Genomic DNA, 15,224 nt, shown 5'->3' with positions numbered 1-15,224 from the left:
TTAGCAAGTAATAGTATACAAATATTTTCATGATGATATTAAGATATTTGAGAAGAAAAAGTAGCAAGGGAAAGAGCAAGAAAATGTCTTTAGAATATGGATACTATGAAACTCTAGGATTGTGTTAGTTGTGAATCCACATTCTCTCCAGTTCTCAAGGTACTTTAATAACAGAAACAACAAGTATTACTGTGGCATCCTAAACAGTGGTGGTAGCTGGCACAGGAATAAAACACTAATTTAAAAAAAAAAACCTTGCAAACCAAGTTTATTTAACTTCAAAACTTACATTTTAAAGTGGTGATCCTTCTTGTGGCAGCTCTAATTACGGGCACCTACTTCCTTGTGCCTTAAAGCAGAGGGCCAATCTCGGCTCTCCTCTACTCTCTTGGAGCAAGAATTGCTTCAGAAAAGTCTATGAAGTGTCACCTTTGTGTCTACAGGAATACTCATTCAGAAAGAAAGAATTACTCTCATCAATGTAGGAAACTTGGCTTAGAATTCTCAACATTTGGAGCCTTGGCCCAGCCCTCCTGGCAGCCATTTTGTGCACGGTCATGCCCCTATTCTCCTTTGCAAGCCCTTACCCGTTCTCAAAATCCAAACGTTGCTACAGGCTCAACAAGACTGAGGAGTCCTGGTTTAAAACATCCTTCTGTATCAATATAAACAATCAATTGCTTGCAGATTTAACAGATAACTTTGTAACAAAAAGTAGTATGACACGTTTGCGTTTTCTGACATTTATTGTTTTTATGTATGGCCAATGTTGTCTTTTGTTGTGTTTAAACTTACTCAGCACCCCCTCTTATTTTCTCTCTGAAGTAAATCTCCTTGCCATTGCTACCAAATGTATAGTTAAAAGGATAGAATGCCCATCCTTTGTGCAATGAACTTGTAGAACCAGCCAAGAGAGAGGATGGGTGGAAGGAAAATCCTCCTTAGTTCTTATGGTGATTTGTCAGGTCTTAGGATTTCCATTGGCTGGAAAGACTTAGGAGCTCACCTTTTGGGGAGGGGCCATAGTTCAATGATAGAACCAGTTTGGTGTAGTAGTTAAGAGCGGTTTGGTGTAGTGGTTAAGTATGACAGGACTCTAATCTGGAGATTCGGGTTTGATTCACTCCTCCTCCTCTTGAAGCCAGCTAGGTGACCTTGGGTCAGTCACAGCTCTTCCTGAGCTCTCTCAGCCGTACCTTATCTCACAAGGTGGTTGTCGTGAGGTTAATAATAACACACTTTGTAAACTGCTCTGAGTGGGCGTTAAGTCGTCCCGAACAGTGGCATATAAATTGAATGTTGTTGTTGTTGTTATTATTAGAACTGCATAGCATCCAAAAGGACCCAGGTTCAACCCCTGACATCTCCAGATAAAAGTATCAAGTAGCAGGTGATTTGAAAAGCCTCTACCTTAAACCCTGGAGAGCCCCTACCAGTCTGATCTTCATGGATGGAGGGTCTGATTCAGTATAAGGCAGCTTCATGTGTTCATTTTTTTCCTCCAGCACTTGTAGATTCCTATGATATATTTAGAAAGATGTCCATAATACACATTTTCTGTTGTTGTTATGGTGTGTTGTTATAGCAGAGTTGATAAGTGAACACAAGTGAGCTTTATGATGGGAGTAGGATTAAGATGTGTTTGTTCAAATTTGGCACTCTGCCTCAATGACTAGCTGTGTGCTAACATGGTCTATAAACAGTCCCCAAACAATAGTAGATGCAAGCTCGAAATCTAGATAGAATCACCATTAAAATGTTTATTTTTCCTAAAGTGTGTGAGAATGGGGTTTAAAAAGGGATTATTTCAACCAATGAGCCGACGTAACAGTCCTTAGAGTTGAAAGCATTTGTTGAGCTCCTTCCAAATACTTCAGAGGGGAGATCTGCAAAGGTACCTGGCAAACATACTGCCAGGCATTGTTCGAGTCCTAAGGAATCTGATTAATCCAGTTTTTAAATAATATTTGTTACAAATATTTAAATAAATGGTTTTATAAACGAGGATGTGTAATCTGTATTTTTTGAGGGTCATTAATACTTGGGAATTATGTGCATGCTGGCAAGTAGAGGCTGCCGTTCATCAAATTAATCATGTTTAGGTAGATTTTTTTAAAAAAACAACAACAACACTAGTTGGCTATATTTTCAGTGCCATAAATGGGCTTCTGGCTGTGAAGGTTGCATTAAAGTTAATGGACACCTGTGCAGCCAGATTATCGACAGTTTGCAGCGAATTTACCTCTCTGCTGTGAAGCAGCTGGAGGTACCGTGGAAATATGGGATCATGTTTAAAAGTGCTGCCCCCCTCCCCAGCTTTCCTTTCTAGGAAAGCTACTAAGCCCCTTGTGGTTATATTTGCATGGCATTTAATTTAATTTCTTTAAATTGCTGTGTGATATTAATAAAAGAGAATTACTTTAATCCCTTTACAATATCTGTTATTTCTATGTCAGGCTTGTATATTCAGGTGTGGTCTTTCCTCATCACCCTGCCAATGGGGGTTTGAAGTGCGTCATCTTTTGAGATTGTAGATTTGGCTGTTGCGTTCTATGTATACTAAGATTGGAACTTGCTTTTAGTGTCGAGCTTATAGGAATTCATCAATCCAGAGGGGCTGGATCCTTCAACGAGCTTCTTTTGCGAGCTAATTACCAGAGTCGTATCCAGGGATGATGGAATCTTATCAGCTTAAGGACACTTCTTTAATCATAATTAGGACAAGACCAGGCAAAATTCTGAGCAGAGGCAAGTTTGAGAATGCGAACCCTTTTCACACGTTAGATTGATCCTGCCTGTAGATGCATACATCTGTTTGTAAGAAAGAGCCAATATACATTCACTTTATGCATGAAACTGGGGACCAGCAATTGGATAAATGTGGGGGCTTTATCATGTGTTCAGCTGTACGTATGTTTGTTGACAGTAACGTAATTATTCAACACCTGAATAAAGAACAATCAAGTGTACATTGTATGTGGATTGTACCTCCTTCCACTGTAACTTGTGAACGGGGCTTTGGTTGCTGCTTGGAGTTGCAGGATGATTTGATAGAATCTGAGCAATGGAACTGCCGCTGTCTTCAGAAATAAGACGGGAGATCATGACTGTTTCATGGATTATAGAGATATGGATAAGAGGGGAATCTTAGTGATTTGGGGGGGGGGGCAAAGAGATTTGGGTGTAGAATGACTCTTCAGCCAGACAGTGTTTAGACTCCTCCCCTCTTGTTTGGTTACTTTTCATGTAATTCTTCTAGTTGTGACAGATTTATTGGGCTCCGAGCTGGGCCGTTTCCACACGGCGTACCCGTGCTCGTAACGTCCCGGTAGAATGCGCAAAAAACGCGGAAGATCACGTTTCCTCGTGCGAGATTTGCGTGACGTCGCATGATATCGCGCAAATCTCGCACAAGAAAACGCGATCTTCCGCGGTTTTTGCGCATTCTACCGGGACGTTACGAGTACAAGTAAGCCGTGTGGAAATGGCCCTGGTTCATGCTCTGAGCTGGTTCCTCTGTACTGAAACATGCACAACAGAAATCAAAGTAAAATTGGACCAATGGTTCTAGTCTTCAAACCCAAGACTTTCCCCATCTACTCCTGCTCCTTCACCTCTTGGTTTGAGACCCTTCTTCCTGGTTCCAACCCTGTTATTCCAGTACCAGTATGTTGCAAGCAGTGTTAAAAACTCTTCCCATCATTTTAACTCTTGTTGACTTGCCTTTCCCCACCTTGATTTATATTTCCCCTCTTATTTCATATTTCCAAACACTGAGCTAATAAAGGAATAAATGGAAGCAGTACAACACACAATGTCAGCTTCGCTATACAGAAGAAATGAATGGAACTTGCACTTTCATGCTTTATTTAACATTATGTCACAAATACATTAGAAGCAAACTGGATCACTCCTTACTTTGCAAAAAAGCAGCACAAACTTGAAATTATTTTTTCACAGTAGAATCTTGTCTTAAGCGGTGTCAGCTTTCTGGTGCTACTGATTCCAACTCAGCATTTTGTTAATTAGACCAGCTGGAAATGTGTGTATTTAGAGTGAGTCAGTCCCCTTCCTCCCATTTTGTATTCACGATTGATTATTAAGTGAGAGAAACTGTAGTTAATAACAAAAAATTAGAAAACAGGAGTTTGCACAACTTGTCCAGTTTTTAAGTGTTTGCCTATATTTCTGTGTGTGATGTAATAGCTGTCTGTAAGGGTACTTGCTTTGAGATGTGTAGAAAGTGTTTATATTGCCATATTTCCCCCCCTCTTCACTACCTTCATTGTTAGGCAGAGGGCATGAGCCAAGTAAACACCCCCCCCCCCCCGAAAGGTGAACATGTTAGACACTTAGCAATTTTTTTTTATTTTTTATTTTTGATGGGCCATCTTTATATTATATATTAAATATTAAATATTTATATTAAATATCCTGACTGACAGTTGCACTGGAGTGCTAAACATCTGTTGAGTTTTACTTTGCTTCAGCATAAACTGGCGAAGCAGTAATGTAAGATGAACTGTGTTATGTATGAGGAAACAGTTACAAATAATTTTCTTTTTTGGCTGAATAACTGTGATCCACTAAGTTACAGTGGATGCACTCAAAGAATTCAGAGTAGCAAAATGTAACTGAGCAAAGCGAGGTAAGATGGAAGTTGATGGCTTCACTGTAAGGTAAGATTTCAAGTCAGCTTAACATTCCTTAAGAGACAGTGTGGTAAAATGCAGCCAATGTAGCGAGCAGATCAGAATTAGGTCCCTAAAGAAACAATCAGATAACCTAGTTCACTGTGTGTGTGAACGAGGGAGTTAAAATAGCCACTGTTATTTGCTTAAACTATTGGTACCGCATATCTTATCACCTCCAAATATGTGTGCAAAATTAGTCTTCACTTACATGAGCAAGTAATATATGAGGACAAGATGCTCAATGATGATGACAGACTAGCATTGTTAAATATGGCAACCCCCCCCCCCACTCCAATAAAGAATCTTGTAGCATCTCCCATTGACTTTCCTGGAACCTCTGTTGCATTTAAATAAGGTCAGCCAGAGCAGCATTCGTAGATTTTGGGCCCCTTTTTGCCTATTTTCAGCCCCTTTTTGCCATCTTGGGTACAATTTCGGCCCTGAATGGCCAGGATTGGGTCCAAAACAGCCAGGATAGGTGATGTCGGGGGCATGGCATATGCTAATGAGTTATGCTAATTAGTTCCTCCAGCTCTTTTTCTACGAAATGACCCCTGTGTGTGTGTGTGCGCACGTGCGTGCTGAGAACCTATTTAATTGTCTGTGGTGTCCCTTTAGTACAGAAATATACATTTCAAATGATTTCAAGCAAAGTGTATTTATATCTAAATATGAACCAAAAATAGATTTTTTTAGTTTGGTTCTTGTAGCACCAGAGGTCTATAAAGTTATTAATATCAATATTTGACAGGGTTTTTTTAGAAGCTAGCACAAGCATGATTGTAAATGGATCTCCTTATTTATACCAGAATTGCCTAGAGAAATGCACGAATATACAAGACAGAAATTATATCATTAAAGTCAAGAAAGAAAATTGACTGATCAAGAAAGTCTGTATACTGTATTACTTTAATTCAGGGTTGCCGGGCCCTCCTAACTTAAAACTGGCGGCGGGGGAAAGTGTACCAGGCAAACAAACTTCTGTTCAAGCTGGAAGCAAAGAATTCCCAGTGGGGCTCATTCTTTAGGAATCAGCCCCAAATATAGTGTTTTTGCGATATTTGGGGCCAGTTCCTAAAGAATCAGCCCCACTGAGACCCTGTTGCTTCCAGTTTGAACCAGAAGTGATGTCATTGGAATTCCCCGAGGAGCATGTGCACACCATTTTGCTGCATATCTGCTGCTGGCCAGGTGAGTGAGTGGTGGCTATGAACAGTGGCTGGGGGTGGGGCTTGCCAACTATAATTTCTTAGAGCAGACCTGCACAACCTGTGACATGTAAAGCTGAATATCTCCCTCCAGCCGTGTGTGGATCTTGGTTACAGTAGACTAGTTCAAGCTCCTTTGTATGGCTGATAAAATGGCTAAGCTGCATTCTCCTTGATGGGTCTTCAAGTCTGCTTTACAGCAAGTGTTCATTTACCCTACCTAGTTGAAAATCAACTATATTTTCATAGTAGAAACAAATATCTGAATGTGGGTATATTTTTCACTCTTATTTTTCTAGACACTGGACGCCATCTTGAATTTCAAATATTCTGGAGGTCCAGGACATGTTGATGGATATTACAGGAATTTGTCCCTTGGGCTTCATGTGGAAGTGGAACCATCTGTCTTTTTTACTCGTGTCAATACCTTGCCTGCAACTAGGTATGTTCTTGCTTCACAGTCTTACCACAAGTTAAACTAGATCACACTGGGTTGGGTCCAAAATCATCTGCAAGTGGAAATGTGGCAGTTTTTATTACAGCCTCCCCTCTCCCATTGTAGACTTGCATCCCCTGTAGTTGCAGAGCGCCAAGCTACATGCTACTATTTCCCTAGGAATATCCCTGGGTTGGGTGGAGATGCTTATTCTGAAACTCTGTCGTGCCCAGGCCTATGGAGGGATTATTTGGGTTGGGACTGCCGTGTATGGGTTGCCAACAGGCCTGGAGAAAAGTGTTTGTCCTCTTCTGTGGAGGCTTAATGGGATGTTATTTGCCAGGTGGAGATACTTACCTCCCTGCTATGAAAAACATCAGTTCCATGCATTTTTTTGTCAAGTTTCTGGCAACTTATGGCGTCCCCGTACCGTTTTCAAGGCAAGAGACATTCAGAGGTGGTTTGCCATTGCCTGCCTCTGTGTAGCTACTCCGCACTTCCTTGGTGCTCTCCCATCCAAATACTGACCAGGGCTGACCTTGCTTAGCTTTCAAGACCTGATAGGATCAGACTAGTCTGGACCATCCAGGTCAGGGCTTTATAAGGGTCAGGAAACTTTTTCTTCAAGCCTGTTGGCAGCCCTAATGGAGAGAAAGAGCTTGGATTCCCCTACCCCGATCTGTGTTTCCTACCTGCCCTGGAGACGCAGTTTGTCCCATTTGAAAACATAATATGTAGTCACAACATGGCAAATAGCACCCCCCCACCCCCCGGCAGAGTGAATCTAATCCCTCTTTCTTTGGGCACCACAGTCCTGATCTGAATTGGGGCCATACGTACCTGGGAAATGCCAGTTTCAGAATACATCTCCTTGCATAATCTGTGTATGTCGTACAGGGAAAGCAATGTGTTGTTAGTCCCTAAGAATTCTCTGATCCTCAGAAGTATCATTTTGAGAGCTGTTGTTGGAATAAAGAGTAGAGTTACCAACACCCAGGTGGTGGCTGGAAATCTCCCAGAATTACAACTAATCTCTAGCTCACAGAGATCAGTTCTCCTGGAGAAAATGGCTGGACATTGCCAGTGTTTCTATGCCATGTCTGGGTACAATCTAGAAATGACAAGAAGCAGCTCTAGAAATCTCTAAATACTCGATGGTTTCCACTGATTCCTAGAGGCACCGTTTGTCACCCAGTTTGAGTGATTAGATTGTACCCAGTTTAAGTGATTTTCATGAGATTTTACCCACAGTTTGTTTTGTTCTGTGGGTGTAAGTTTGTATCAGTAACCCGGTGAATGTAAATTAACAAGTCATAAATGGTGGCCAACATGCTATCTTTGGAAGTGCCCTCTCATCTCTTTGGGAATGCATTTTATTGGCAGGTAACAATTCCACGAAGTCCAATTCAGTATTACATTTTGCATAGTAGACAGTATTTGATACAGACTCCACCTTTTCTCAAAGCACTTCATCAGAAGTTGAATTGTGTTGCCATTCAACAAGACACTTAGGCCACGTGTGGAGTGTGGGAGACAACTTTCATGGAATTGAGTGCCAGTCTCTCTCAGGTAGTGGGAACTTCTTTGGTGAAAGCATCAAAATAAGGTCTGGCTGTGCATGTGTGTGAAGAAGAGCCTCTTATTGTTCCTTTGGATTTTGGCTGTAAGCACAAAACAATCATGTTGTGGTTGTGTGCTTTGTTGGTGGCCAAGAATCATCTAGAGTACTTTGTTGAACAAACTCCAGATATAATTGGGATAAATAAATCACGAGGTAGAGACAATGCCAGAAGGTCTGTTATATTCCTCCTTCGCCATCTTCTTTTGTAAATGTGCTTTTGCTATACAACCATTAAGGCAGATTTATTTTCAAATACTCTTTTTCTTTTATCGTATCCATTATGATTTTTTTATCACCAGCATTCTTGCCTAGCAGTTGTACTTCATACTATTGATCTCCTATCACCAAGACAAGCTTTGTCTCATTAATAAACTTCTTTCAAGTGACAGATAATGCAGATTTGTTATTTTTCCCCTACACACCTATGAATAAGTGTCATTTAGCAAAACAGCTTGTTTCTTGATTTTTAAAATTTACTCCCTTTAGGCTCTAAGACTTGCATTCTGCAAACTGGGATTCAAAATGTTCATTTTTGTTTTTCTTGCTTAGTCTTGAAAATATTTTTTTCTGGGACATTATCACACGTTAGATGCTTTTTTTGTTGTTGTTCTAACAAACACATAACATTGCCCCTACTTTTTAGGAGATGGTGGTTGTCGAATGTGGAGTTGGATAACTGTATTGCCACTTTCGGCCAGTGACTGTGCCACAGCCTGCTTATCCATGGCTCTCCCTTTACATGTATACACTAAACTCTTGCCTCTTTGTCCTACAAGTCTTAATTTAATTGACACATGGCTGGTTTAATCTGTCCTAGGTATATTTTTCTAGGTGTGGTTTTCTTTAAGCTGATACTCTGATAAGCTAAAGACTGAATCAAATGACAATTCTAAATTGTTATGCATTTAAAATGCCTTTGCTATTAAGAAGCAATGTTGTCAGTTCCTTAACAGCTTCAATTTCTGGGAGCTACAAATCGACCAGTTCCCTAAGATCTAGCGGTGTTACAGATCTAAAATCTAGACCTGAATTACTGGGGCCCTGTCTGTATAGTCCTCTACAGAGTTATTCCAGTCTATTCTCGTGGATGCTGCTTGCTGCAGTGCCGCACCTCCCGATTCCACCTTGTACCTGGCAGCAAGGAAAGGCCCTGCCTGCTGCCTGATGCATTGGTATAGCTACCTTGTCTGTAGATCACAGATCTGGTGATGAGAAAAGACACTGCCCATCCTCAGTGCCTCAGTGAGGTGCCGTTGTGCCACATCTCCTGATCCCATGACACTTCGGGTGTGCTAACTCAGTGCCCCTCCAGCTAGGGTTGCCAACTTCAGGTCGAGAAATTCCTGGAGTTTTGGAGTATGGATTATGGGGAGGGTGGAGTTTTGGAAGGGGAGGAACCTTAGCAGGATACGATGCTATAGAATCTACTCTCCAAAGCAGCTGTTTTGTAATTCAGGAGCTCTCCGGGCCTCACAAAGAGGTTGGCAACCCTACCTCCAACCTTGGGACTGACCGGCACCCTACATGATTGCCTAGGTATGTCTAGTGGACAGGCCGGCCTTGGCTTAGAGTGGAGAAACTCTGCATAGAATTGCAGCATCAATTTCCTGCTTGTTTACTCTTTTGGCCAGTCTTTTGACCGCTGAGCTCCCTTAGAGCTCTGTCTACAATTGCCAGTTAGGATTCCAAATGGGGGAAGTTCAGGTTGCCCTCCACTCTGGTAGTACCTCATTACTTATATAGTCCTTCGCTTTGGCTGTTACAGGACTGCTATTCGGTCACCCTTGGGACAAGATTGAGTCCTCTTTCCCCTTAACATTATTGTTTCAGGCTGTTTCATTACCGATATAATGCATTTTCCTGCTTAACCCATTCACTGGTCTGTCATTCTTATTTCCGATAAGTAACAGGGGTAGTCCATTCCCTAGTTCTTATGTGAGGTTTTTTCACAACAAAACTTATGCTTCCTTTAGTATATTTTGTCTTGGATCTGTTTTTCTCAAAAGCTCCAAAATCAATGAAGGTTCTGCGACAGCCCAGAAACTTAACCAGTGCCTTGCTTGGAGGAAGATGAAGCAATAGCAAAATGCAGCCTGCTGTTAGTTTATACTGAGTGTGTGCGACAAAGAGAGAGAGAGAGAGATCTACTTTCATGGTTCACATATTCTAAGCAGGGCTTCTTTTGTCTGTCAAGACAAATTCTGGTAGAATTCAGCAGCTTCTTCTAATCCCGCAAAGGTTTTTTGCCCCTTCTCAAATCTATTATGCGTTTCTATTTTAGGGTTACTAATGAATAAAGCAAGAGTATTCTCCTCTGTCTCCTCTACTGGTTTTAGTCGTACCCCTCCCATTTATTACCATGATAAATGCTTTTTATATATTCATGCTAGAAGGTTTTTCAATGATTAAATATCTTATGAAGTTATTATTGCAGTGTAATAAAATTTCATTCTTTATGACTTGTGCTTTCTCAAAATGACTAACTGGCTAGAAAGTGTCAAGATGTGTACCTGCTCTTGCACTTTTATCTTGTAACCCCTAGTACTGACACATCTTGGTACAGCAGTGGATCTAAAACCCACTGAAATGAAGGTGATGGTAATTATTGCCAATATTATCCAGAGCTGCATTATGTGGAACTGCAGTATCCTGTCTTATGATCTAACACATACTTTCATACTGTTCCCCAATGAATCCAGAATTAGTTCCATCCCCTTGTTCCAAAACTACAATCCCTAACACAGAATAAAATCTTCATGTGTCCCATTCAGCCTCCTCTTTGCTTCACTGATTGTGAGGACAGCTGAGCATCTGAGGGTCTATGGCTCAATGGTAGAGAATTTACTTGGCATGCAGAAGTTCCTAGGTTCAGTCCTCAGCATCTTCAGTTAAAATAACCAGATAGTAGGTGATGTGAAAGACCTCAGCCTAAGACCCTGGAGAGCAGCTGCTAGGCTGAGTACCAGTACTGACCTTGGTTGACCAATGGTCTGATTCAAGTATATGGCACCTCACTCATAGCTCTTCCATCTTGCCAGCATTAAGCTTCAGTTTGTTAGCTCACATCCACATCAGACCTGCCTCCAGGCACTGGATCAGGGTTTCGACAATCTCCCTGGGATCAGCTGAGAGCACGAGTTAAAGCAGAGTGTCATCTGCATACTGGTGATAACCCAGGCCAGATCTCCAGATGACCTCACTCAGTGGTTACATGTAGATGTTAAAGAGCATAGGGATTAAGATGGAGCCTGCAGAACCCCAAGGCCGAGGGGCTGAGCAACAGTCCCCCAGCACCACTTTCTGAAACCTATCCTGCAGGTAGGACTGGAACTTTCCCAGCCTGGAAAGGTGGCTGGATGGTTACCATGATCAATGGCACTGAAAGCCGCTGAGAAGTCCAGAAGAAACAATGGAGCCACACTCCTTCTGCCCGTCTCCTGGCACAGGTCATCAGCCAGGGTGACTAAGGCTGTTTCAGTCCCATAACCAGGCCTAAAACCAGATTGGAAAGAATTTAAATTATTTGTCTCATCCAGAAAAAAAGCCTGAAATTGTTCACCCGCTACTTGTTCAGTCATCTTGCTCAAGAATGGAACATTTGAGACTCGTTGATAGTTTTTAAGATTTTTGGGTCCAGGGCAGGGTTCTTTAGAAGTGGGTGCACCACAGCCTGTTTCAAGGCTGGAGCGACCAACTCCTCTCCCAAAGTGGCACTAACTACCTCTCAGATCAAGTCAGCCCCCCCCCCCCCGGCAGATTTAAGTAGCCTGGAAGGGCAAGGATCATAAAAGCAGTGGTAGGCCTCAAACCTCCAGGAATCCCGTCCACATCCTCAACCTGAATACGCTGAAAATATCCCAAGCAACTGGACAGGTTAGCATCCTGGAACCATCTGACCTTATCACTGCTAATGTAGAGTCCAAGATCGAATGGATGTGAGAGATTTTATCTGCAAAATACTAAGCAAAAACAGTCACGGCATTTATAGTTATTTATTGTGAACTGTATTGTAGATATTTATATAGAGAAGTAGGGTATACATATTCTAGATAAGTAATGAGCTGTAGAATTATTCCACAAAGTATTATTTTAAATGTATTTTTAAGTTCCCTAAAACAAAATTCAGTATACAATTCATAATTACTTATAATCATGTTAACAGTGCAATCCTAAACAGAATTAACTCAGACTAAGCCCATTAAAATGAATGGGCTTAGTCTGGAGCAACTCTGTTTAGGACTGCACTGTAAGAGTCTTAATTATTATAACAGTACTGTTAATAAATGCACAACATGAAAAGAAAACTACCCCCAACACTTGTCTGTTTAGCACTCCAAAATATCCTGAAATTTTTAGATTTCTCTAAATCTGTTCATTCTTTGTCAGCTTTCCTTAAACTAGATATAAAAAGATAATCTTACTAAAAAAGCTAGATAGTCTAGCGATATATACTATGTAGCACAGACTAACCAAGCCACAGGTATGAGATCAAACAGTAGTGTTTCCTGCTTCCTAAGAGTGGTGCTATCCAAACAGGTTAACAAACACATTTTGGAAGATGAAGATCTGTTTAATTTTAAAAATAGAATTACATGATTGTATCACTTATTTGGCTTTCTCTCACAACCATCAATGGTACTTAAAACTGGAACATCCTATCAATATTTCTAGCATATTTGGTTACAGTTGCTGTACATTTTGGATAGTCTAGAAGGTCATTCTGATAATTTGTTGTAGCAGCTCTATCACAAACCAGAACAGACAGTATACGTCTACCTACGGTTGCAATGTTAAGGACACTTTTCTGGGAGTAAGCTCCATTGGATGGCATGAGATTTACTTCTGAGTAGACCAGTCTAGGATCGATCCCTATATCATCCAATAATAGGAATCGATAACATTATCCAACAATTTCTCCCATTTTAAAACATAGTTTAAGCTGTCTATTATGGTCTTTGAGAACAGTCACTAAATTATCTGTCTATTTTTCACCTGCCTTTCTCGCTGAAACTCAAGGCGGATTATGAGCTATAAAAACAATGAAGTCAGACAGCACAAGACATGCAGTAAACAGGTCAATAGGACTAGAACTATTGAATTAGAAAACAATGTAAACAATTTTTTAAAAAGTTTAAGGCATGGCAAAACAAAAATGCAGGTGTATTGTAAAGAATGAAGATAATGCAGTAAAAGCAAGATGATATATACAGTAAATATTGCAATAGGCAATCTTATCCCCTTAGAAAATGGCCTTTCTGAATCAATCAGTTATACCTCAACTCTAATCTCTTTTTAGAAATGTCCTCCTGAATGTTTCTGTTTTGCACATTCTACAGAATGATCAAAATGTGGGAGCCCTTCTGACCTCCTCAGTCCAGCTGTTTCTCAAGATGGAGCTAGATGAGATCTAAGTCTGGTTCTTAATTTTCTTTCAAATTGAGTTAATGATTGTATAACAAATTTCCATCTTCTCTACCAATTAATTTTTTTAAAAGTCTAATCAGAAACAAAAAAGCAAGCATTTGGGGTTCCCCCATCCATTATTGTAATTAATTATATGCAAAAACTTTCTCATGATCTGGTCAACTCTTTTTAGAAAAAAGTTACAAACCCCCACCGTAAGAAAAAGATCAATATATCCTTTTGTTAAAACTGTCAACAAATAATACCTTCTTTTAATCTCTCCCAACAGTACCCGCCAATGCCATTTACTGCTTGATGTGTTCAATGCTACAGAGCATGAGCTCACAATCAGCGCAAAGAATAATGAAGATCTAATTTTGCATGCTGCAGAATGCCAACGGTAAGTAGGAAACAAAAAAGATGACTTAGTGGTGTTTTTGTTTGTCTTATTCTTCAGTTACACTGAGTTACATTTTTATATACCCAAATGAGTTTTTAAAGGATTTTTAAAAATGTATCCTTTTATGTTTTTTAAAGAGAATATGAACTCAAGGAAGTATTGTATATAATGGAGAAGTATATAGTGGAGAAGTACAGAAGCAGTATTACTATACATAGAAGCTGTTTTTTGGGAGTAATTAATTATGATACGAATTTGATTATCAAACCGTTGAAGTTAAATTTTGTGATAGCCATTTGTAATTCAAAGTAGTAAGTGCTAATCCCATGTCTCAAGATGTCTATTTTACTTCAGCATTTAAATTCTATGCACACGATGTCTGGTATTCAATAGTCTTGAACCACCTCATTAGTGAAAAGATTTATCAAGGTGATGATCTGAGTAGATCAGCCCCATCATCTGTCTTTCGTGATGCACCTCAAGTGAGCTATGAAAGTGTTTCATGAATGCCTAGTAAACAGATCTCAGACAGTCACTGGAAAGTTCATTATATTTGCGACTCTCTTTCCCATCTTCCCTTTATTTAGCAAGATGCTGTAATATTAGCCATGTTGTGGCTTGTACAAATAGTGTCTTTCCATTTACAAATAGAGCAGAAGAAGCAGAGTTGTCTTAAGCATGCCACTGGCTTCAATGTCTGATTTGCCTGAGCTTCTCTAAAGAGATTTTTTTTTTTTGTATAAATATATGCTCTGGTCAGATTGTGTTGGCCTTAGTTTAAAAGCTATGGACAAGGTGGAATACATTTTCTAAAGGTATAGGCAATGCAATATTTTATAAAGAGGTAACTAGGAAAGGACTAGGCTTCATACTCCTACCCTCTGTAGCACCAATATTGCTTTCCAGGTTTCATGTGTGTAGACAGAAAAGCCATATGAATTTTGCTTATTCCGTAAAAAAAGGATATGCCAACGGCATCATTTCCATTACACAGGATGTTCAGCAGTCTTGGGGTTAGATTCAACTACAAGTTCTGCAGGTAAAATGGAAAGGGGAGGGTCTCCGTTGACCACCAAAAACAACTGTGCTGGATGGGATCTGTACGTAAAAAGGCCATGTGGCTAACGGACACTATTAAGGAGGGTAACTAGGGGAGAATGGGTACAAAATCTGGTTGGATCCAACCCAGTATGTCCTTTTCTAGGTATTTTGTCTTAGAGGGCACAGTTCAGGTGGGAAATAAACTTGTGAACAGAGAGCTGTGGTTGTTTCCTATTCAGGAACTCCTTCTGGCAAACATCAAATTTAATTTAAATCAGAGACTTTAAAAAAGTGCTCTCCGTTTGGGGCTGGTAGAAGTTGCCAAATAGGAAAAGTTCTGATCCATGACCAGATATCTGGATCAACCAAGGAATTTTAGCAATGTAATCCTACCTGTTTTTCTGAACTTGTGGTTACCAAG

General features: G+C 40.3%; 1 protein-coding gene across 1 annotated transcript in view; it reads left to right on the top strand.

The window, feature by feature from the left end:
- TRAPPC9 (trafficking protein particle complex subunit 9) overlaps window positions 1-15,224 on the top strand; it is a 500,310-nt gene that overhangs the window by 126,473 nt on the left and 358,613 nt on the right. The window contains exons 19-20 of the mRNA XM_054984964.1: window positions 6,202-6,344; window positions 13,652-13,762. Coding sequence (XP_054840939.1) covers window positions 6,202-6,344; window positions 13,652-13,762 — 254 coding nt within the window. The remainder of the gene's footprint in view (window positions 1-6,201; window positions 6,345-13,651; window positions 13,763-15,224) is intronic.

Source organism: Eublepharis macularius, chromosome 7, assembly GCF_028583425.1.
Source record: "Eublepharis macularius isolate TG4126 chromosome 7, MPM_Emac_v1.0, whole genome shotgun sequence".
NCBI classification, from domain to species: domain Eukaryota; kingdom Metazoa; phylum Chordata; class Lepidosauria; order Squamata; family Eublepharidae; genus Eublepharis; species Eublepharis macularius.
The sequence above is the reverse complement of the archived record's forward strand: the minus strand, read 5'-3'. Positions and strand labels throughout refer to the sequence as shown.